Here is a 23,154-nt window from a genome sequence, read left to right on the forward strand (position 1 = left end):
ACGTAACCACTCACGGCGATGCGATGTCGGACCGAGCACAAACAGGGACTTTTTCCATTAGTGCGTGATCACAGCGAGGATTTTGTTGGAGATTTGGGGAGGTGGGGGGCTTGTTCCACTCCATCTTTCTTCCTCCAACATTATTTCCAATTCCACTACCTGACACCACCACTACCTCCTACTCCTCCCTCCGCTCGACCATCATGCACACCGTGTGCTAATCAACTCGGCGGAATGTCATTATACAACGGAAACTACGGCGAATTGGTCGATTTCAAGGCATACTCCAGGAAGAACTAGGTGGGTAGTTCCAGCAAGAAAGCAAGCAACCTTCAAGCAAGCAAACCACCAACGCTGAAACCAGACTTTCCGACTTGCCATCACACCCGCCACCACAATCCACGACAGTACGTCTACCGTCCTCCCTCTTCTTGTTGCTCCTCTTTGCCGCCGCTACCGACATTTATTGGCCCCGTCGTGCTGACCCGCCATTGACACTCACCGACAGTCCACTCTCACTCTCCACCTTCCGCCAACCCAACACGAAACTACCGATATAACGCTTCGTCGACACCGAGCACTCGAAGATCACCATGCACATCACCGAAAAACTCCGGCAGGCTCACAGCAAGGGCCAGGCGACATGCTCGTTCGAGTACTTCCCGCCAAAGACGGCACAGGGTGTGCAGAACCTGTACGACCGTATGGACATGATGCACGGGCTCGGCCCAGCTTTCATTGATGTGACATGGGGCGCTGGTGGCCGGCACTCGTCTCTGACCTGTGAAATGGTCAAGGTGGCGCAGACTGCCTATGGCCTGGAGACATGCATGCATCTGACCTGTACAGACATGGAGCGGAGCAAGATCGATGATGCGTTGAAGGAAGCTTACAAAGCTGGCTGCACCAACATTCTGGCCCTCAGAGGTGACCCGCCCAGAGAGCAGGAGAAGTGGGAGGCTACCGAGGGCGGATTCAGATACGCCAAGGACTTGATTGTCCACATCAAGAAGACATATGGTGACCATTTTGACATTGGTATCGCAGGCTACCCAGAGGGACTGGATGAGACTTGCGGAGCAGATGAGCATATCATATATCTGAAGGAAAAGGTGGAAGCTGGCGGCACTTTCATCGTGGCTCAGATGTGCTACGATGCAGACATCTTCATTGATTGGGTGAAGAAGTGTCGCGCTGCTGGCATTCCGGAAACTGTGCCGATCATCCCAGGCATTATGCCAATCTCCACCTACGCAGCTTTTCTGAGGCGAGCAAACTGGACAAAGGCGCATGTTCCACCACATTGGATGGAGGCACTAGAGCCCATCAAAAATGACGATGCCGCTGTAAGGGAAGTCGGACGTGACCTGATCGTCGAGTTCTGCCAGAAGCTGCTTGACTTTGGTCTGATGCACCTGCACTTCTACACCATGAATCTAGCACAGGCTGTCACAATGGTGCTCGAAAAGCTGGATTTGCTACCGCCTGCGGAAAGTCCTCATCCAGATCTCAAGCCTCTTCCATGGCGGCAATCTCTCGGTCTCAATCGACGAGAAGAGAATGTGCGACCGATCTTTTGGCGAAACCGAAATCGCGCATACGTTGCACGTACGCAGGACTGGGATGAGTTCCCGAACGGCCGCTGGGGAGATAGCAGATCTCCCGCCTTTGGCGGCTTGGATGAGTACGGCATTGGCTTGAAGGGCACCAATGAGCAGAATCGCAAGATCTGGGGTGAGCCCAAATCGATGCAGGATATTGTCAATCTCTTCGTAGGCTACATGCGAGGCAAGGTTGAATCGTTGCCATGGTCCGAGGCCAAGATCAACGACGAGGCAAATACTCTCGTTGACGATCTTGTCAAGTTGAACAGTCGTGGTCTGCTCACTATCAACTCCCAGCCTGCGGTAGATGGCGTCAAATCCTCGCACCCGACCTATGGCTGGGGTCCACGAAACGGCTATGTGTACCAGAAGCAGTATCTCGAAGTGCTCATCTCGCCGACCTTGATCGACACTGTCATTTCTCGTATGGATCGCGATCCTGACATCACCTACTATGCTGTCAACTGCACCGGCGAGCTGAAGACAAACGCGCCTACCGATGGTGGTCCAAACGCCGTCACTTGGGGAGTGTTCCCAGGCAAGGAAATCGTGCAGCCCACCATCGTAGAGACCGTATCTTTCCTCGCATGGAGAGATGAGTTTTATCATCTGGGTCTGGAGTGGAGCAAATGCTACGACGAAGGCAGCGAGAGTCGCAAGATCATCCGCGAGATTACTCAGAATTGGTACCTGGTCAATATTGTGCACAATGACTTCCGCCAGCAGCAAGGCATATTCCCTATTTTCGATGGGCTCCAAGCACCCGGTCTCCAGGACATCGCTGAGGTCCCCGGTGTCAATGGACATGCCGATACCAATGGCGATTTACCGGAGACAAACGGCGTACCTGATGGCAACAACGCTGTCAATGGCGCAGACAAAGCTGCCAGCTCCAACAGCGCGCAGAACAATTAGAATATAGACGACAAGAGAGGCGGGGACATCTACACCTTAACGTGATAACGAAAAGATGGATTTAGCGAGGCGTTCAACCGGGCAGCACGGCTTCTTCAACAAGGAGACCAGTGAGAAAAGTGCTTTCTCTCCATGATGATGGCGTTGGAATCTGAAGCATTTTGATACCCCATTCAACCGGGCGGGACAGGGACGGAGACTCTGTATTGTTTGGTAATACAACACTCGATGAGTGCAATTTGCGCGTACCACTGTGCACCTTCCAGTATGCAACGATTCGGAGATGCTGAAGACAGGTCGTGACCCGAACACCTTCACCGCTAGGAGGTACTGACAAGTATATTGACACCGGAGAGCGCTAAGGTCCTTTACAGGTACGACAATAATCCACTTGATCTCGTCGGATTCCTGAAACGTGCTCAAATCAACCTCAAGCTTTCTCATTCATTCGCGGCCACCCCTGTTGGACTGCACGTGACTATTCCATTGCAGTTGAACATCAAAGTCGCCGCTGCCACTTTGTTTATTTTATCCCACGCTGATTGCACAGTACCTTACCCGGTACAATTCTTCTAGATTTTGCTTGGGCATATAGCAAGCGTTTCGAAGCCACCACAATCACATATACCTCTACTGTTGTAATACAGAAAGCGTTCTCATCCTCTTACAAGACAATACAATACAAATACAAATCCTACAATTACAATACCTGCAAGCCACCACCAAAAGTTCACGCAATCAAACAATCATGTGCAACGGCAACGGAAGAGCAAGTCAAGGCGGTCGAATCGTGGTGTTGCAACCTATACAGAGAAGCGCAACTACATCGACAACAACGAAAACATCATCATCATCAACAAAACGACCCGCCACACTGAGCAGAGAGGTTTCTTTACGACTAGACGACGATTGTGCAAACGGTCGAACGACAGTCACTATTGATGGTTTGGATCTTCATGATTTTTCTTCGTCGGAATCTTCTACTACTGCGACTGCTACTGCTACTGCTGCTCGAGGAGGGGAGAGTCATTATCGGAGTAGTCATTTTATTATTCAGTAAGTTTCTTGAAAAAAGAAAAGGATACAGAAAGAACAAAAACTAACAGGATTCATTAAAAACATTAGTCGAGATGGCGATCTGAGTTGTTCTGCTGCTGCTGCTGCTTCTTCATCTTCTTCATCTTCCTCTTCGGACCCTATTGATTGTGAATCAATTCTACATCGAATTGAAATTCCTGCAAAAATCCAAAATCGAATGCCTTTTTCGCTGGCGAGTCGGTTTGATTTGGGTGTGGGAGGGGAGGGGATTGTGGGCAGGCGGGTGAGTTTGATTCGAGATCATTTGCTCGTGGGACAGGGGATTGTGGGGTGGAATTGAAAATGGAATGAGATGGGATGGGATGATTGATGATGCATTCTGATGTTTGTCTGTTTGTCTGGCTGGCTGGCTGGCTGTTTGTTTGTTTGTCTCCGTACGGTATTTGTTCGAGCGCTGGAGTTTGGGTGGGGAGTTTTGGGAGCTTTTCCTCATGTGAGGAATCCTGAGGCAGGTGCGAGACATTTTAAAGATACCTCTTTCTTCTTCTTCCTTTTCTACGAATGTCCACCTCTGTCCTGTTTTCCAATCGTCTTCTTTGCCAGGCCAGCAAAGTAGTATTGCTGCAACGCGATATTCGCCATAGGACAAGGATACCGCAGCATTCGACACTTCTCCACTGCCTCACTCAAGTTGTGGCCCACTTGCTCGGCAGCAGGACAATCTGCAAGAGTCCACTGATCGTTGGCCAACATGGCTTGAATGGTATCCGGTCGGGTGAACATGGCATTCCAGCCGGCCGCTTTACTGATAATCTCATACATGATGTTGCGGTCCACGCCCAGATGTTTGCAGAATGCCATGCCTTCGATGGAGCCGGCGAGATGAATTCCCGCGAGGAGATGGACAATGGTGTCCTTGGAGACTTGATGTGATTTTGCCATGTTGACATCTGCCGAGGACGCGAGACTGACGAGGTCGCCCTGTGATTTGGGAAGATAGAGTTGCACCAGTGCGGCGTCGTCGACACGAAGAAGACCTGCTTGTTCACCTTGGAAGTAGAGTTGTTCCGCTGTGTCGGCGACTGGGACAGGGAAATGGTCTCTGCGAGCTGTATCGGTGACGATCATGGCGTCTTTTTGAATGATGGCAAGTGCCGAATACGGGTGCCAGTCGTTCTTGAGCATATGCGGAGTTCGGTTTTCAAACATGAAAGAAGCTCCGTCGGATGAGTTGACGTGATCGACAACGGCTTGAGTGTTCAGTCCTACTGTTGCTGCGAGGCCGAGAGCTTCCGATGCGGTGATGATGTTCACAGCGGCAAGGAGCTGGTGAATGGTCTTCGTTTTGGTACCAGCGCTGATATTCCCCATGCGATAGAGATTGCCACTCATCGTTTGGAGGACGGGTGCAGCTTCATCGAGATCTTGATCGTGTCCCGCTTCGAATATCGAAAGAGTTCCGTTTGCAGCTCTGATGGTGCCTCCCGACACGGGACAATCTAAGAGTTTGATATCTCCACGTCCTGCATCGTCGAGTCGCTTCCGTAGCTCGTGCAAGAATGCCGGAGGCGTTGTCGAACACAAAATGAAAGTCTTGCCTTGGCCCAGCCCCGTGATGACCGCGTCTTCACCTTCGAATAACAGGCTGGAGTTTTGGGCTGCGTTGGCGACCATGGAAACGAAGACATCGGCATTTTGAGCGGCTTCTTTGGGTGTCTTTGCTGGCTTGCCCCCAGCTGCAACGAATGCATCTACCAGAGGCTGGTAGACATCGAAGCCCGTTACTTCAAAACCCTCCTTCACCAGGTTCTTGGCCATGCCGCCACCCATGGCCCCTAGCCCGGCAAAACCGACTCTGGGTTTGGTTGAGCTCATTTTTGTGGTTTCTTACACGGTTTCGGTGGGAAACTATCAAAGTGACCTTTTCGTGTTGGACGTGGTTTCGAACTTCTCGGATTGATTTAGATACTTATGCGGAGGGAAAGTTGAGGCTGTACCTCACCGCACGAAACTTGAGATTCGATACATGTAGGTGATGTCGATGTCGGTCGGCATATGAAAGGAATCATCCACTCCACTTCCCCGCCCCCCGCCCGCCGCTCGGGATATGTCCATTCCCGGGCACAATTCATTCATCTGGAGAGATAGTACGTACATGGACTTTCTCTAAAGCACTGCCAATATCGGTGAACAAGTGTCGGTTTGCAACTTTGACTTAACAGATCTTATGCCACTTGATCGAAATATACCTATGGTACGAAAGCAGTTTACTTTGAGTAAAGGTTTCATAAATAGAAATTTGAAGCCATAACTATCTCGCTCGCTGGAATCATACATGGCCTTGGGGTAGTAGAGTAGAACAACGATGTGTGAAGCAGACGACCTTACTCACGCACTCGCCATGCCCTGTAACAACACCAGGAGACCATAGGCTCCCGGATCGGGCACACCTCTCGTAGCACTCTCGTCCAGATAGGAACTCCTCCCTAATTTCGCCTCGAGCATTTTCGTGCCCTCCACACCCTGCTTCGCTTTCGCCGTCGCCAGTTCCACGTCACCTTCCATCACCAAGGTGTCCACGAACGGGATCAGAGCGTCCATCATCGTGCGATCTCCCACGCGAGCGTTGGTATACTGGCACAGCTCTTCTAGAGCCTGCTTCAATGCCTTGGCCACACTGTCTTCCGATGCTAAACTCGAAACCAGCGCTGTCAAGAAGATGCAGTACAACGCGCCCGAGGTACCGCCCATGTTGACTTCGAGTTCAGCAACGAGGTCTGCTAAAGTTGCTGGGAGTTGGCCTAGGTCTTTGTCTGCGATGAAGGAGAGGACTTTCTTGGCTCCATCACGGAGAGTGTAGCCACAATCTCCATCACCTACGATGGTGTCGTATTCGGTGATAACGAGCTCTTCATTGATCACGGCATTGCATCCGTTTTCAATGCGGTTGCGAATAGAGGCATCTTCGAAGACTATCTTGGGTGTGGTTGGTGAGAGGGACTTCGTAGTTTTGGTTGTGCCTGAAGTGGCGCCGATGGGCTGATGTGCTTTGGGCTTCGGCTTGGCAGCTATGAAGTGGGAAGGCAGTGGGCAGACGGACATGGAGAAACCCCGAGCGTGATCGGTGTGGTTTAGAATTGTGGAATGAGAGAGGGTGTATCGTACTTCTTGACAGTCTAGGTACCATTCAATCGTGTCAGCTGTAATCACTTGGAAAGTGCAAGCTATATTCTTACCAAGATAGCTTGCAATGTCATTAGCGATGATATAGTTCTCTAGCCTGCTCAATCCATTCACGTCTGAGTAGTGTACCGAGTACACTATGTCCTCGCTCTGTGGGCTAAGTTGTTGGAAGAGGTGTTTCAGGTCCCGTTCTACAGCATTTTTGGCCTTCTCGAAGACCTGCACGCCATCGTGGTGTAGTACAGCTGGTCCGCCATCAGTCTTCACGGCGTGGAACTTGGAATTTGTGGTGACTGCCTCTGCCGCAAATGCTTGCAGCATATCCGAGATATTGCGTACATCACTGCGCGTGGTCTCTGTGGCAGTTCTCAGGAGCTGTAAAACGTGGTCTTGCTCAAGTTCTCCGTTGGTCTGAAATTCTAGTACATCTGACTGATGTACATCAAGTCTCCTTTGCTTCCCTGCTCGCACCACAACTACACCACGTGGGCACTGGATGCCTGCAGACTCTAAGACGCGAGGCAGGTCCGCCGCTCGTATGGCGCTCGCGCCCATATGTTGCGTGATAATAATAGCTGTGACATGCTTGCTGTCCAGTACTTTGCTTGAGAGGTTGCCACCTGTGCCAATCGCAATGATGTCGACATGATTTCCTGCGGCTCTGGCGGTATTCACAACAAGGTCTTGCCCCTCCGGAGTGCGCACTGTCTTCAGCGAGGGTCGAATGAGCGGAAGAAGTGTGGTCCAGCGCGTGGCATTCTCAAGATCGAGAGTACTCGATGGAAAAGGTAGTGTTTGCTCTACAACAATAGCCATAGTGCCGTACGTGCTGCGGTGTTGTCGCTGAACTGATCATAAAATAAATTACATTTAGCTGTACTTTATGCAAGTCTTACGATCCATGCCCCAGGTATGAGGTGCTGCCGACTGCTGCGTTGTGAGGGGAAAGCGCTGGTCCTCTCGTCACCCGGATTGCCCGATACGGAAATCCGGAATACGGCATTGTGGGAGGAGGTAACGCTGAAGTTGCGACACGCTCACACTGTGCAGAGCTGGATCCTTTGACATTGGACCTTCTGCTTCCTCCTAGGAGGTACCACTTATACCTCCGGAGACACCTGAGGAACCAAGGCCGTTGGACAATTTCTGCCTGAATGCGGAGAACGAATTTAATGCGCCTCACAGTCTTTGATGGGGTATTGCCTTTTACCTATGCAGGAACGACGGGGAGCTCCATTCGGCGGTAAGGATCAAGGCATTGCAATAGAGGGGCATGGCGGGGCAGTGATGGCTCTCAGCACAACTCTGCTGCGAACATATAGAGTCTCAGTCTCCACTTTGGCGACGTCGTGAATGCTTACTACCCTACCTGACTTCCAGCTTCAACTGCAACCGAGTCAGCAGCAAGCCGACAGGAGGCATCACGGTTTCTCGCAGTGTCAACAGCATCCATTCAGACCCGCAGGCGTCCCCAAGAACTACCAAGGGCTTCGCGAGCACAAATCTCTTACCACGCTAGATCATGGCTTCACAAGCTCTCCGCGACAAACAAGCTCCGCTGAAAGCGTCGTATAAAGAGGATGCCTCTGCTGCATTGATCACGTTGAACGCGAGCGGCTCACTGGACTCGAGCGGCGTCACCTGCAAGCTTGACACCGGGAAGCAAGTAGCTCAAGCCCAGCAAAGGATTGCTGGCCTGCACCCCAAGTCAGGAGGTGATGGCTTCGAGATATCAGGAGAGCTTTGCAGTGGTGATCTGCTTCTCGAAGCTCTGGTAGCATGTGCGGGTGTGACACTCAAGGCCGTGGCTACTGCGCTCGATATACCCATCAAGAGCGGAACCGTGCGGGCAGAGGGCGATCTTGACTTCCGTGGCACAATGGGAGTCGATAGGGAAGCTCCGGTGGGGTTCAAGGACATCAGACTCTCATTCGATCTGAAGTTCGAACAGGGCGAACAGATCCCAGAGGACAAAGTCGAGAAATTGGGAAAGTTGACGGAACGATACTGTGTGGTACTGCAAACCATTGCGAAGAAACCGCAGCTGAGTGTACAGCTACACGGCAGTCAGTTGGACTCGGAAGATGGTATTGAGAGGAGTACGATCTGGGGTGCCAAGGGCTGAGAAGATGAAACCTTTATTGCTTGAGACTAGTTGCTCGAGAGTGTATATCGAAAGGTTGGCTTCCACGCTTCGTGTTCCCCAAACTCTGTTGTTCGGTAGACGCGAGCGAGCTGAGACACTTGGGAGGATAACACGTCCATTATTCGAACCCAGCTGGACGTGGTTGCGATGGACTTGGTACCATAATTTAGCCAGACTCTCTTATAAGACTACCTCACGTGTGCCGTACCACTGATGATGTGATGCCTTGGGATGAACGGTCGTGTTGGTAGTATTATTGCAGAGCCTCTGGCCGTCTGGCGTAGGTAGGTACATTAAGGTGGTAGGTATTGGTCTCATCAAGTTCGAGGGGCTCGCGTCCTGGATAGGTTGTCGCACAAGGATGCCTGTGAGCTTGTCTGTGTCGTACATTACTCTAGCATGGGTGTTTCGATCGGTCAAAGCAAACAGGATATTTGTGTGGCGGGCTATCACCGGTAGGCGTGCAGTTCATATAAGCGCAGCAACATAGAGATGAAATTGAAGCGCCCGACCGCGAATCGAGGGCCTTTGCATCTTGTCGACGCGGCTCGTAACCCTCGGCTCGTGACTGCTTGCTGGTCGTACAAAGCAGTGATACCATGCGTCTACGCTAAAGTCGGACAATGGCCACGCAAGAAAAAATGGCTCGCGAGACACGTCTGGAGCGATGTGACCTCGACCTGCGATTAGTAATTCAGGGCTAAAGGGACGTGCCTTAAGTCTTGTGTCTCGGCGCGAGGGCGCCCACGGTCCGTAGTTGGAGCGTTGGATGCTGGCACTCCGCTCACTACGTGACTACGATGACTGGTCACCATGGGGGGAGAAGTTCTGACGTGCAGCGCGCGTAGTCTCGACGGCTTCGTCGGGCCTCTGGCGATATTCGCCGTCGTCTCGCAGTAATGGAATGACCCAGGGACGCCAAAGATCATAGCAGCGCAAGAAAAGGAGCAGTAGTATATCCTAGGCGACGTAGACATCACCAGATCGGGAGGATCAAAGCAAGGCAAGGCAATAGCGTCTTGCTCCCTGGCCCTTGTCCCTACTAATTCCGCCGCGCGCTGTGGCCCGAGAGCGAAGGGTGGCAAGCTTTGCAGCTCCAGTCTGTTTTTGCCTCCCTTCTACGGCGTCTGTTACACGCGATATGTGCAATGGAGTTGTGGGCAGTGACGGCAAGCGAAGGATGTGAGGAGCATTGAATGGGCGTGAGTGACAGCCGCGTGCAGTGGACATGTTTCTTTTTCGTCCGCCAGAGCGTGCACTCGAGTCTCGAGGCGCAACGAGGGCAGGCGCGCCGTCCGCTCGGATAGGAGAAGCCGACAGGTGCATTATTGCTTGCACAGTTAGGACGTAGATCTCTGCACGGTCTTCCGGGCCATATTGCGAACAAGAGGCGCTAGCGGACTTGCGGCCCTATGTAGAGAGCAGACAACCTTGAAGCCAGGCAGGCCTGTCATCTGCAGCAGAGAGCCGGCGAGCCCATTCGAGCGAGCCGGGATGGTCGAGCCACGACGGAATAGTTTTTTGATCGTGCTGGAGAGTAGGCAGAGCGGCCAGTCTGGATAGAGTAAGGTTTGCCAGAGGGCGTGACGTAGCATTCGGGGCGCCTCTGGCTCAACGAGTTCCAAGTTGCGTCGAACACACACTCTGACCCCATCACCTGCAGCCTGCAGTCCTGGGCGCCCATTGCCGCTCATCATTTTCTCATCATCACCATTGCATTGTTGCTGTCATCCGCGAGGCGTGCCCCATTGCGAAGCTTGCAAGCAGTGGCATAAGTGTGGAGCCCTCCGCCCGTCGCAAGAACTTTGTTGCACTGGTGCTCACCACCACGAACGACTTCCGCACGGGTACCTGACCAGCGGTGTATCCACATCTCTCCACGCGCAGACGCAGAAGCGACAACTTATTCTGTCTGGACATCACGGGCACAATTCTCAGCGCCTGGCGACGACCACAACCACAACCACAAACACAGCCACGACCACGACCACGACCACCACAACGACCACCACCTCCTCCACCACCACCACCATTTGTCTCGGCGACAGTGACCCAACTAGAACCTGACTGGACGGCTGTGAGGCACGACCACCAGTGTCATCACATCATCACAGCACCTCTGGGCCCCGCGTCGGACCACTCCCAGGGCTGCACCTGCAAACGACGACCGACGCAACAAGTAGTGAGGATTTCTTCGCAGGCCCTTCCGACTTTTTACCAAGCGGCCTTGGCGCTGAGCTAGGACATTTCGTCTGCCGCCCGCTGCGATCTCCGTCAACCACGCGCCGACATCCACCAGCATCAGCTTCCCATCTGCACTGCACATACGCCCAGACTACTCGTCGTCGTCGTCGAGTACGGCGCGCACTGCCTGTACAGTACTCGCATCGTTCAATTGTCGCCTGCTATCGTGCTGCGCTGGATCCTGTCTGCCTCTCTCCACACCACGGTGAAATTCCTCCACAGCGGCATCAGCCAGTCGGGACGCGCTTCCGATGAATGCGCTTCACCACTACTGAGCATACTCTGTAGTGCCCCCCGCTGGCAGTCCCCACCACCTCCCGCCAGTTCCATAAGCAGTATGGATACCAACCAGTATCAACAACACGCCTACGCGTATGGCCAGAGCAATGGGCACAACACCAACTCGCCTGCCGCCCAGCAGCAACAGCAGCAGTCGTCTGCGCCAGGCCAAGCGCCCACTCTTCCACCTCTTCAACAGCAAGCCGGTCAGAATCAGAATGGCGGCTACTCTTTTGGTAACCTGTCCTATGGCCAGCCCGGTAGCCAGTCCTCGACGCCAACGACACCGCACAACCCTTCGATGCCAGGCGCGCAACAACAGCCGCATCCGTATCCTCAGCACATGTCTCCGACTGCTACGACAGGCAGCATGGCACCACCCTCCGGCTACGCGAACCCGTACAACCCAGCTTTGCTGTATCCATCGTCGAGCGCATCAGCCATGCCGGCCACCACGTCCGCCCTGCTGCCGAACATTCGTCCCATGCCACCAGGTGGTATGATGCAGGGCAATCTCCCGAGTCTCGCACAAGCAGGTCAGCAGCTGGGTCAGATGGGACAGGCTCCATCATTCATGCAGGATGAGCAGCAGCCCACTCATGTCGTGGGCTCCCAGGGACGACGTGGCATACTCCCCAGCGCTCCAGGCAGGCCCAACCCGCCAGCTCAAGGTACGGGTACGGCTGCGAAGAGCATGATACCCCAGAAGGACGCCGACGGCAAGTATCCATGCCCACATTGTAACAAGACCTATCTGCACGCGAAGCACTTGAAGCGTCACCTTCTTAGACGTATGTATCTGATCTCCTGTGTGCACAACAAGATCTAACGTTCATCTAGATACTGGTGATCGTCCGTACATGTGTCATCTGTGCAAGGATACGTTCTCTCGCTCGGACATTCTCAAGCGACATTTCCAGAAGTGCTCGTTACGAAGGGGCAATCCGACTGGCGCTAATCACCTCGCCCATCAGCGGCGAAACACGAACAATGGAAGCAGGCTGTCCATCAGTCAGCAAGATGGCCCAATCGGCCTAGCAGGTATGCCTGATGTGAATGGCGCGAACAACTCGTACAATGCCAACGTTGTGGGTAGCAGTCCCAATAATGTCAATGGAGACCTATCTGCCCGATCCTCAAGAGCCAACAGCTTAATAGGCACTGGCAACCTGAGTCAGCGCACCAGTCTTGCTGGTCTGGGAATACTTGGCTCGAACACGCAAGGGGCGGACCAAGGCCACCAAACGTCTGCCCCTTATCAACCTGGCATCCACACGTATGCCATGCAAAACGCCCAGCATGCCCAGAACGGCAGTCACTTGCAACACTCGTATCCCTTTCAGCAACCACCACAAATGAACGGCAATGTCTATCACGGACACCAAGCTCAGCAGCAACAAGAGCAACAGATGTCTTTTTTAGGCCAGCAGAGCTCGCGCTTCGCCAACAGCCAGGTGAACAACCATCAGCAGATGCCAAGCACTAGTGGTAACGGTGTCGATTGGACCCGTGTGTTTACACAAGGTGGCCAGGATGGCTTCATCGGTAGCCATTCTGCGAACGCGAGCTCGCAAGGAAATACTCAAATCAAAACCGAACCAGACACGAAGCAAGACTACTCCGTATCCCATGACTTTAACAACGAGTCTTTTTTAGGTAGTCTTTACTCTCACCCGGGTGGCTTTGGAGGTGAGATGACGGATCACGGGATCCCTGGATTTCCCAATTGGGGCATGAACGACCCCCTTCAGGCCAAGGTCGACAGCCTTCTCCGACACTGTTTCCCCAATGGCGTTGAACATCTACAGAATCATCAGGCAGCTCTGCTGTTGCAAAGTGTTCTGAAGGTCGACAGGCTCAAGCACTTCGCCGAGCACTACACGTCGTTCCATGGACATTGGCCAATCTTGCACATGCCCACCTTCAAATTGACGGACGCGAATAACAATCTTGTCCTTGCGATGCTTTGCATAGGCGCCGTGTACAGCCCGGAAATTGGCGTTCATCAGACTCGCCAGCTCATGGAGTTTGTCAAAGCTACTGTCTACGCAAACTGCAGCATTTACACTCGCACTGTGAATGGTCAGACCGAAGGCCTTGGCGACCAGGCATCTGAGGTGGAGGAGCTGCAAGCACTGTCAATGCTGCAGACCACTTTCACGTGGCATGGGGATGCATCGCAGAGGCAGAGTGCACGGGCCGAGTTCCCCATGCTGGTGCGCATCGCCAAAGCCATGAAATTGTGCGACTCTGCCCCTGTTGGCCACCAGTCCTACAGCTTCTTGCACAACACTCGACAGCCGCAAGCAAACCGGTATCAGACTCAGAACTGGAATTGGCAGTCTTGGCTTGAGCAAGAGAAGCGCAATCGTGTGCTGTACCAGATTATGGTCACTGACGCCGCAGTGGTGATGTTCTTCAACCATACGCCGATGTTTGATCCTCTCGAGATTCACCTGATGCTTCCCGCGGATGACGCTGCATGGGATGCTACCAGCTCCCAAGAATGTGCCAACGCCCTTGGCCTCAACGGATCGCAAGCGCAGAGCAAGAACGTCACTGGTACTCGGAAGTCGGTGCAGCCGAGCATGCACGACGCCATGCGCACACTGCTCGACCCGTACGCGTCGTTTCCACTGGGAGCAACCAATGCGTACTCCAAGTTCATGCTCATACATTCCCTCATCATCCGCATTTTCAACTGCCAGAGGGCATTGCTTGGACCAGACCAGCCATTGCAGCCATTCACCTTGAACCTGAACGGCAGTGGCCCCGCCACTCCACTGTCGCAGAACGACTGGTTAGAGCAGCACAACGGTGGCAGCAGTCGCCCGCATAGTGCCGATAACAGCGGCCAAGGCACACCGACTGAGACACACAGTCCCAAGCAGCAGAATGCGTCAGCGGCACAACAGGAGAAGAAGCGTCTGGGCCAAGCTCTCGAAAAGTGGAAACGCAGCTGGGATAATGACATGGAGCTTCAGTACCCACCTACCGATTTCCACCAGCGTCGATTCGGTTTCAGCCGTGATGGCGTTCACTTCTTCTTTATTGGTCGCAGCTTCTTGCAGTCCCAGCTAGCATCCGACTTTACACTGCCTGCCGACATGCGCTTCAAGCGCGTGATGACCTTGCTCAAGCGCATCAAGAGCATGGTCGTTGGCGACAATGAGAACAAGGGTCACGACGTCGGCTCCGTCGGCGACATTGACGACCAATACGGGCTCGACAATCTCACTCTCGACATGAAGTTGCTCTTCAAGCCGTACAACAGCCAGCTCGACAGTCCTGTAGCTGGTGTGCAAACACAATCTGTTTAGCTTCATGAGTGCATGCATACCTTTTGCATTTTACAGAGCGCATAAAAGTCCAGCGGCATGGAGGCCTTCATGTTCAAGGCATTGACGAGACATGAGCGTCGACACACTAGACGGCGTTTTTGCTTCAGACGCGCGAACGAAAGCGATTTGCTTCATTTGCTTTTTTTAACAATAACAACAACAACAAGTACCTGATACGGAGGCTACAGTGATACGACGCAAGACAGAACATAACGAGACATAGACCATAGAAGGAGCGTGTGTGGGTGGTGCCAGACCTAGGCCATGACGGGCCTGTACCCGCGAAGATCAAAAGAGGCGTTTTCAATCGGAGCATGGCTACCTACTGTTCCTATACGTGCAGTAGCAAAGCGATGGGCGGTGGGATACGAGTTTCCAACGAAAGCATGGCGGTGAGGCGAAAGAGGAATTGTGCTACTAGTATAGTCTTTTATGGGCCGCTGAGAGGGATGGTGCTGGACGGATGTGATTAGAACGTTGGGCGCAAGCTTCACGAACTGAGGTCTTCTGACGCCTTTTGACACTGATATGCACTTTGCTTCTACATGGCGAATCCACAGCGGGTGACATGGGAGGAACGGGGCAGAGGCTAAGTGTGTTATAGCAGCTACAATTGAAATGGCAGTACCATGAACAGGAACGATGTTACAGGAGAATCAAGCAATTGCTCGTAGGTAGGAGACGAAGAGTGCAGTAACCTTACCTTACTGTTGGGGGGGGGGGAGTGGTGCAGCCCAGCCCAGCCCACCCAGCCCTACGTACCTGTACCCTCTCCCCTCTCCCCTCCACTCCCCCCTTCCATCCGCTCCCTCCGCCCATGAATGACCACATGTACATCTTTCGCCTCATCACAGCACAGACCTGGAGACTCGGGCTCGAGTGTGGGTCGGAACTAAGGTAAGGTAAGATAGGTTCCCGTAGTAGGTACATGTAGACAGCCAAGGAAAACAACCACAACGCAGGGCGTCAAGAGTCCCCGTTCCGATGTGTATCCACTTCTCTCTATTCTCTCTCTTTCGCGTTTACGAGGTAGGTACCTTGTTTACGTACGTTGTTTATTTATTGTTATTTACAAGTACAGGTATAGGTATATGTATACCTGATGTATGATTGTATGTGTGATTGTATATAAGGTAAAGGTAAGGTACATAACTAATCTAACAGCATGTCTCGAGGGCACTTCGGCTTAACAAGGCTCAGCTCAGGTCAGGTCACTAAGGTCAGGTCAAGTAAACTACATGTACTAGGAGGTATGTACACCGGCAAAAGGGCAATTCATCGTACATCATCCGGCCGGGGAGGTAGGACGTGAGAGAAAAGACCCGAGCGGCTGGATCCTCGGCAGTAGAACGGGGAAAGTCTTCTTCTTGATGATGATGAGGGTTGTGATGGAGCTGATAGTCGGTCAGTTCACTAAAAACCTACTCTAACTGTACCCCTAGCAACTTACATACCTGGTGTAAACTACTGTATGAGGAAGGAAAAAGCTATTGAGCCTATTGGATATTCATATCCTGGCTTCGGGTTCGGGGAAAGCTATCCTATTTACTAGAGGTAGGGGGTTTCAGCATACCCTACAAGGTAGGTAGGTAGGTAGGTTTGGTGTCATGGAATCAATTCCCATTGCGAGGGGAGGGGTGATGATGAGGTGGAATGGGATGGGATGGGATGGATACTAGGTGTGCTGATAATGATGATGATTGCTGTGCCGCTGTGCCGCTCGCTGGGCCTATCGACCTACCCGGTCCTACCCTACCTACTGTATCTACTAGGGTACCTATGTATGTACTATACTCAGTACCTCACTGTACTGCACATGAGGTAAGTTTCTCGGGCTTTGACGTGGTCGCTGACTCGCAACTCTCCGGTATTGATCCGCAAGCGGGTCCTATATCATCTTTTTTCTTTGCCCTTTATCCGTAAGGTGGATCACTAGGAGGTAAGGTTGGTATTCCTCTCGCAAGCATACCAACGGCTTAGGCAGTCGCCGAGAAAGCTGCAGCAGTGCAACAGCATCATTATCATCAATATTTTAATCTACAGAGCAACTGTAAGGTAAGGTATAGATCTGGTCCATCTATCTATCCGCTTTGATCCGCAAGACTACCACCAGACTGACTCTAGGAGGTAGTACCGGTAACGATATTGCGCAATGTCAGTATCTCGGACGAAAGTATAGAAATACATACCTGGCAATTATGATATCAGAATTCCTTCGTGCTACAACCCATTTTATTCACTTTGCCGCAGTTCCGAGACATCCCTGGTACATACATACATACAGGTACACACAGGAGTGTGTGATTGAGTGAGTGACCTTCCATGTCTGAAGATGTCTCGATAAGTTCCAAGAGAAGCGACAAGGCTCCTTTCCTGATTTTTCTTTTTCTTGTTGTTGAAGTCGGGCCCGGATGTCGTTACCCGCGGCCGCGGCTTGGGACTCTTGGCAACAGGCTTGATGCATCATGTTACATTAGCGGAGAGGGGGTATTATGTACACGGAGGAATAACAGTACATAAAATGATCTATACGTATCTTGTATATAATTTCTACTCGTGTATAATTCAATTTGTATATATTGTATCTCGTATTATAGTTTAAACTGTAATTCTACTGTATAAATCGCGGCATATCTCGACTAACGTTACGTCTACTTCTTTCTTTTGTGTCGTAAGTCTAGTATACGTTATAAGAACATACGAGCATTTCTAATAACTGTTAAGTAGAACGATTCGGATAAGAATAATTTAGAAAACGGAAGCAGGTAGTAAGAGGTATAGGTAGAGCAATAGTACAAGGTTCGAAGTTTCCTATGTTTATACCGTATAGAGCCGTAATATCTGTATAAACTTAGTATTAGTAGGAGCACCTATCTTTATACCGTATCCTAGAAGGGAACGCCTATCCGGAGGACCTAGGATAGGTAGCTGCTATATATACTATATATAGGTAGAGTAGCTGCCTCGATAGAAGGCTCTCGGTCTGTATAAGAATCCAGCTATTCTATATTTATCCTTTTAGACTTCGATTCCTACGCCCTCTTACGTATACCGATCGCTTTACTAGATATTAATCCTATTTGTCCTATTGCTAGCTATACTGCTACTACCTACTACTACCTAGTAGTCGCTATAGCAGAAGATTTCGTCCCGGCTACCCCTATCCCTACTAGTAGCGGCACTACTACTACTACTACTCCTACCGCTATACGTCCTAGAGACGTAATAGCTAATCCTATACCTATCCCAAATATAGTATTAAGTATAGTATTGATATATATACTAATAGAGGACATATATAGGCGATCGTAAGTGCTTCGCGTATCGCTAGTACGAAGCTAAGAAAGCGATAGACCCGTAGAAAGCGTACCTCTAGCAATCGCGAAGATAAGTAGGCTGCTTAAGAAGAAGCCGAGCGAGATCGTATTTTGTAAGAGGAGATTAAGTAGGCTACTTTTTTGTTTGGCGAAATACGTAAAGAGATATATAATCCGGTAATTAAGTCGATCTAGGTATGTTTAGCCTGTCTCTTTTAGTATAAAGTTGCTATTAACACTACTGCCTTATCCTGCCCCTCGTACTCTTGTATTACTGTTTACTATATATATATACTAATCTTTTGTTTAGGGCTAAGATTACGGTACGAACTCTATCGAGTATATCTCCGCTAAGGCTACCTTCTCGTAGCAGACGCGTAACTACAAGCGTACTATCCTTAACAATTGTATTGTAAGTATACCCTCCTGTCTACGTTATGCTATATAGTACTGTTCCCGTATAGTTAATATATAATAGGCGTATATATATAAGCTTCGGGAAGAGGACCGGAACCTATAGAGAATAGGTGAATTCGATAATACTATCGAATATTTTTAGGAGAAGTTCTCTATAGAGAACTTCTTTAACCTCTAGACTCCGATAAAGAAGCTCTTTTCTTTCGAGGAGAGTACTGCTCTAGCTAAGTACTTTTGTACTAGTAAGTTAGTTGTAGTCCTAGTATATAATCTGCTAAGCTAATACTAACACTTTATTAATATATATATAGAAATTTACGCTAATTTGCTTGCCTTCGTAAACCGCTATATAATAGTAAATAAAGCGTTTCGCGCGTAGCTCGGCTCGCTTTGCGACCCGAGCGGTAGCAAAAAAAGCAAAGATAAAAATATAAAGGAAATTTTAGACAACGACTTCGTCGTTGCAGTCGGGTATAAGGCCTTCGAGTATATATCTATTATATAGTTTAAGAGATATAAGTTTCTCCTTCCCCGCTTGTATAACTCCGTTTCTTTATTAGCAATACGCTCTTGTTAACTAGCTATATATATAGTAACTATTACTACTAAGGGCGCGCGTAAGCGTAAACAGCAAGACTTGAGCTCGCTAAAGAAGATAAAGACCTCCGGCGCCCCTCCTCCTCCGTCGATATATTAGTATTCTTATCTTATAGCTTTGTTTTTTAGCGGTAGTTCTACTTCTTTTACGTATCGTAGGTATACGAAAGGATATCGGGAGTGCTTTGCTTTTTGTTCTTCTCTATACCGATTACTACTAACTATATAGATACCGACACTTACTAAGCCTATACTTACGACAGATATACAGCCCCCCTTCTATCCTCTATAGGACTTCGGGTTCAACAACAATAACTAAGGCCTAAGTTTCTTCTAGGAAGCTAGCTTCTCGTAGACTAGTACCTTCGTCTAACCCCTATTGCCCTACCTACGACTATCGGCCCTCCTATATTAAGCCTGCCCTCCTCTAGTTCTAGTTCTTCTGTACCCGAATCCCTATATCCTTATCTAATCTTTAGTAGCTATAGTACTTTCCCGGATCTCGACGCCCTACGAACGACCCGTCTACCCTTACTACGAGTCGATCTCTACCCTACTTACTCTACTAATATAGCGAACAGCAGTACTATATAGTATATAGCTTCTACTAACTATAGAAGTAGTAGTAATCAAGCTCTATATATATCGAACGAAGGTTAAACCGATTAGACCGAGGCTAATACTCGAGTACGAAATCAAAGAGTAGGGTACGGTAGATACGGACAAGGACGAGGACGAGGATAAGGACAAGGACAAGGACAAGCGAATATCTAACTAACTATAGGACAGCGTACGCGCTCGCTATTATACGAGATATCAAGCAACAGGGCTGTTCTAATACCTAGTAGTAGAGACAAGACGTCGTATAGTAGGAGAGTCCGTATACTCGAGGTTCTTACTATCTATACTAAGATAATAGAGACTGTATATTAAGACGCGAGTATAGTCGCGTATATAGTCTTAGTAGCTATATAAACGAAAGCTATAAAGTAGAATATTCGGTACCGTACTATATAAATAGATCGATTTCCGTTGTAGGCCTAGCGTAGCCGCAGGTGCCTGTATTTGCGTATTTGCCTTATAATTCCGACCTTTCCTACTACCGTACCTAAACTTTATGTTTGTACAATATATATATATAGTAGAATATAGACCGACAGCGTACCGATCAAAACGCTAGTATACCGAAGATTAAGAAGGGTCTAAAAGGTAGGCAAGGTTTGCCTCGAGCTACTACTCTATCTAGAAAGCCGAAGCCTACTATAGCTAGTATTAGCGCTAGCGATAAAGCTAGACGAGAGGCTAGCGCTGAAGCTAGACGAGAGACTAGCGGCGGGGGCAACGATAAGCCTCCTCGGAAGCGACCGTACTACGAAACTAGCGCTAATAATACTAGCTCTCTATTCGTAGACCAATTCGATCCTACCGACGACAATGAAGCGCCTATAGCTTTTATAAGTTTACCCGACCGACACGTATCTCAACTCGAGAATAACAATATAAGGCTAACGCGCTATAGACTATTAATCTCGATGAATTAGATCTAAGGCTTCTGTAGCTTAATACCGATAATAGGGATAAGGGCGATAAGGTCGAGTTAGACAACTAAGTACTGCTAGTACTATAGGAACTTTAGGCTGTTGCTAATTATTAGGATCGAAGCATATCTAACAACGAGAATAACCGATATCAAGACGATAGGGACGATAACAATAATAAAGAAGGTATAGATATAAGTATCGCCTCTCTTGCTCGTATCGTAGTTATTGCTAAGCTAGGCTTTTCTAACGCGTCCTAAGCCCTCTAGTATATACGGCTTCGTAGTAACTTATCGATGTTTGACACTAAGCTTACGCTAGATATATAGGCCTAGACGGTCGGAATTTCTCGTCTAGAGTATCAAACTCTGCTCTCAATTTTACGTACTACTTAGCCGAAGGACTTCGATATACTACCAAATACCCTCAATACTTTAAAGAAGCGTACTAAGTCTACCTTACTACTTATAGAGCTACGTATAGAGTCAACGTCGTTGCTAGAACTATAGAGAATACCGTTCCGGCTAGTAGGTAAGAAACAGGATAAAGAACCCTCTCGGATATCTAAGAAGCTCTACTTCTTTAACCTATAGACATTCTTTTAAGCATACCTATTAATACTAGACATTGTAAAGAAGATGTACTTTAGCCTAGGTCTGTTTGTTAACTCCCTAGTAGAGCTATAGGAGACTAATATATAGTATTTATCTATTCGTATCTCTTCTAGTAAGTTCGTAGTCTATCTAGGTAAAGTATAGGTATATATATCGCAAGCAGCACCGGCAACGACAGAATCTACTCGATATATATAGGAATATACTAGAAAGCTAGGCGAGCCGATTTTCCCCTCGGACTTCGTCCGCTTCAAGTATAGAGGTACCTACGAGTATTATTAAGGAGGGAATCTTCGGTATCTCGGTATAGTTCTTGTAGTAGCTAAGGATTGTTAGGATCCAGACTAGACAGCGATATAGACATCGTAGGACAGACCCGGAATAGCCCGGGAGTACCTAAGATAGGCTAGAACGGGCTACTACGATTTAAGAGGGTTTAGGCCAGACCTTTACCGCTAACACCGAGTTAAGATAGTTTACAAAGAGTCAGAGTAGGAGATCTTAGATCGAGATATTCCAAATCAGACCCGAGAGGCTAGAGCCTCCGGGTACTCCGAAGTTATACTTATAAACAGAGAGAGAAGACGCATTCCTACTCTTCTCCTAAGCGATTCGAGTAGTACATTTCTATTAGATACTTCAGCCTATACATCTTATCCTTTTACAAGGATATACGCTCGATTATAGGCAACACTAGTACTATTATATTAAGAGTACGACAGCTTGCTATAGCTAACTAACTAGGCAATCTCTAGCTAGAGGGTAATAACCTTGTTAAGAATATAACTCTAGAGCCTATTGTAGACAAAGAAGTGTTCCTCCTTAGTGACGATATATACGTTTATTACGTCCTTCCTACAGACGTCGAGCTAATCGACTTTGAGCTATATATCTATTACGACTTTGAGGGCGCCGTTGCTATAAACGATCTACTACTACTAGATATACTATAATGTCCGTTCTAGATCGTACTTCGCCGGATCGTATATACGAGCTACGCTAACCTACTAGAAGTCCGACTAATCTAGAAGCAGTACCTAGTCTGCGGCGAGCTAGAGATCGAGCACTTTAGCCGTTAGGTATTAATTGCGAAGTTCTTCTATAGTATACGCAATAGTACCAAAGTCCTTATAGTACTAATAATTAACTTTACGGATAACTTCGGGCTGTATCGGAATATATACCGCGCCTTAATAGGGCTTTATATTATTAACGGCGTATTTACGATCTTAGAGCGCAGACGTCGTACTAATATCTTTCCTTTAACGATTAGTCCCTATAGTAGTAATCTAGAAGGTGTTATCGATGCTATTAGTTCATTCTTAGTATAGCTAGATACTAGTATACTAATAACTATTAATAGACAAGAGACACTAGTATATGCAATAATAGCATACTTTATTGCTAATATACTATAGCAATAGCATAACTCCGGCTTTCTCTCTTAGCGGTCTACGTTTGGCTATCGTCTATACTAGGTAGACAAGAAGTTCTAGAAGTTACTAGAGCTGGATCTAGTATTTAAAGGCCGCTATTACTAGGAAATCGTACGCCTACGTAGGCGTATAAATGCAATGCCTACTAAGGCCGAGAAGACGCGTTTTACCGGTGCTAGATTAGGTATTAGTAATATACGTAGTATAGATCCAGACGTTATACTAATACCTACAATATAGCGGATTGCCCCGGCATTAGACGTTAACTTTACTAAGCCGCTAGAGCCTTGCTATTCTAATCTCGGTAGTCTCTCGAAGATAGCTGCTTAACTACTAGTTAAGAACATCCTAACAAAGCCTACGTCTATCGAGTTCGTAAAGGTAATACGGTTATTCCCTTTCCCTCCGGATTGTCTATATTTGCCTTCTCCTATCCGCTATATTAGTAGCTATACGCTAACGCAGCTTGGTCGATACTCTATTAT

The 23,154-nt window shown here is 49.1% G+C and overlaps 8 protein-coding genes across 8 annotated transcripts; 6 read left to right on the forward strand and 2 right to left on the reverse strand.

The window, feature by feature from the left end:
- The first annotated feature begins 168 nt into the window (after positions 1-168).
- SEPMUDRAFT_133001 (methylenetetrahydrofolate reduct) lies at positions 169-2,763 on the forward strand. The gene is made up of 3 exons (XM_016902530.1): positions 169-300; positions 365-407; positions 509-2,763. Exon 3 carries the CDS (start codon positions 594-596, stop codon positions 2,517-2,519), a length of 1,926 nt encoding a protein of 641 aa, XP_016761896.1. The 5' UTR covers positions 169-300; positions 365-407; positions 509-593; the 3' UTR covers positions 2,520-2,763.
- A 504-nt stretch (positions 2,764-3,267) lies between these two features.
- SEPMUDRAFT_84948 (uncharacterized protein) lies at positions 3,268-5,548 on the forward strand (the record flags this gene model as incomplete). Its single annotated transcript, XM_016910369.1, has 2 exons — positions 3,268-3,488; positions 3,663-5,548. The coding sequence occupies 2 exons, from the start codon at positions 3,268-3,270 to the stop codon at positions 3,895-3,897; spliced, it is 456 nt and encodes a 151-aa protein (XP_016761897.1). The 3' UTR covers positions 3,898-5,548.
- On the reverse strand, positions 3,831-5,548 carry SEPMUDRAFT_148966 (oxidoreductase). The gene has a single exon (XM_016905259.1). The coding sequence runs from the start codon at positions 5,430-5,432 to the stop codon at positions 4,113-4,115; it is 1,320 nt and encodes a 439-aa protein (XP_016761898.1). The 5' UTR covers positions 5,433-5,548; the 3' UTR covers positions 3,831-4,112.
- Positions 5,549-5,831: 283 nt separating this feature from the next.
- Positions 5,832-7,630, reverse strand: SEPMUDRAFT_148967 (Dak phosphatase). Its single transcript, XM_016905260.1, has 2 exons — positions 6,794-7,630; positions 5,832-6,733 (listed from the first exon to the last, which is right to left on the reverse strand). Exons 1-2 carry the CDS (start codon positions 7,554-7,556, stop codon positions 5,946-5,948), a joined length of 1,551 nt encoding a protein of 516 aa, XP_016761899.1. The 5' UTR covers positions 7,557-7,630; the 3' UTR covers positions 5,832-5,945.
- Positions 7,631-7,933: 303 nt separating this feature from the next.
- SEPMUDRAFT_125475 (OsmC-like protein) lies at positions 7,934-9,769 on the forward strand. Its single transcript, XM_016901987.1, has 2 exons — positions 7,934-9,038; positions 9,095-9,769. The coding sequence occupies exon 1, from the start codon at positions 8,263-8,265 to the stop codon at positions 8,863-8,865; it is 603 nt and encodes a 200-aa protein (XP_016761900.1). The 5' UTR covers positions 7,934-8,262; the 3' UTR covers positions 8,866-9,038; positions 9,095-9,769.
- A 1,077-nt stretch (positions 9,770-10,846) lies between these two features.
- On the forward strand, positions 10,847-15,443 carry SEPMUDRAFT_125477 (uncharacterized protein). Its single transcript, XM_016901988.1, has 2 exons — positions 10,847-12,200; positions 12,250-15,443. The coding sequence occupies exons 1-2, from the start codon at positions 11,468-11,470 to the stop codon at positions 14,727-14,729; spliced, it is 3,213 nt and encodes a 1,070-aa protein (XP_016761901.1). The 5' UTR covers positions 10,847-11,467; the 3' UTR covers positions 14,730-15,443.
- A 472-nt stretch (positions 15,444-15,915) lies between these two features.
- SEPMUDRAFT_107744 (uncharacterized protein) lies at positions 15,916-18,531 on the forward strand (the record flags this gene model as incomplete). The annotated part of the gene is made up of 10 exons (XM_016900698.1): positions 15,916-16,000; positions 16,193-16,274; positions 16,430-16,523; positions 16,549-16,571; positions 16,731-16,805; positions 17,035-17,058; positions 17,643-17,674; positions 17,773-18,058; positions 18,378-18,479; positions 18,516-18,531. The coding sequence occupies 10 exons, from the start codon at positions 15,916-15,918 to the stop codon at positions 18,529-18,531; spliced, it is 819 nt and encodes a 272-aa protein (XP_016761902.1).
- A 3,844-nt stretch (positions 18,532-22,375) lies between these two features.
- SEPMUDRAFT_42949 (uncharacterized protein) lies at positions 22,376-22,564 on the forward strand (the record flags this gene model as incomplete). Its single annotated transcript, XM_016908880.1, has 1 exon — positions 22,376-22,564. A coding segment is annotated over one exon (189 nt), but the record flags the coding sequence as incomplete, so codon positions are not given.
- Between the last annotated feature and the right edge of the window lie 590 nt (positions 22,565-23,154).

This window comes from Sphaerulina musiva (genome assembly GCF_000320565.1).
Source record: "Sphaerulina musiva SO2202 unplaced genomic scaffold SEPMUscaffold_4, whole genome shotgun sequence".
Taxonomy (NCBI): domain Eukaryota; kingdom Fungi; phylum Ascomycota; class Dothideomycetes; order Mycosphaerellales; family Mycosphaerellaceae; genus Sphaerulina; species Sphaerulina musiva.

Excerpts from the sequence above, each read along its gene's own strand:
- SEPMUDRAFT_133001 (XM_016902530.1), top strand. The coding sequence starts at position 594 with ATGCACATCACCGAAAAACTCCGGCAGGCTCACAGCAAGGGCCAGGCG.
- SEPMUDRAFT_148966 (XM_016905259.1), bottom strand. The coding sequence starts at position 5,432 with ATGAGCTCAACCAAACCCAGAGTCGGTTTTGCCGGGCTAGGGGCCATG.
- SEPMUDRAFT_148967 (XM_016905260.1), bottom strand. The coding sequence starts at position 7,556 with ATGGCTATTGTTGTAGAGCAAACACTACCTTTTCCATCGAGTACTCTC. Across the intron at positions 6,734-6,793 it reads TGACATTGCAAGCTATCTTG|ACTGTCAAGAAGTACGATAC; the intron begins GTAAGAATATAG and ends AATGGTACCTAG.
- SEPMUDRAFT_125477 (XM_016901988.1), top strand. The coding sequence starts at position 11,468 with ATGGATACCAACCAGTATCAACAACACGCCTACGCGTATGGCCAGAGC. Across the intron at positions 12,201-12,249 it reads GAAGCGTCACCTTCTTAGAC|ATACTGGTGATCGTCCGTAC; the intron begins GTATGTATCTGA and ends ACGTTCATCTAG.
- SEPMUDRAFT_125475 (XM_016901987.1), top strand. The coding sequence starts at position 8,263 with ATGGCTTCACAAGCTCTCCGCGACAAACAAGCTCCGCTGAAAGCGTCG.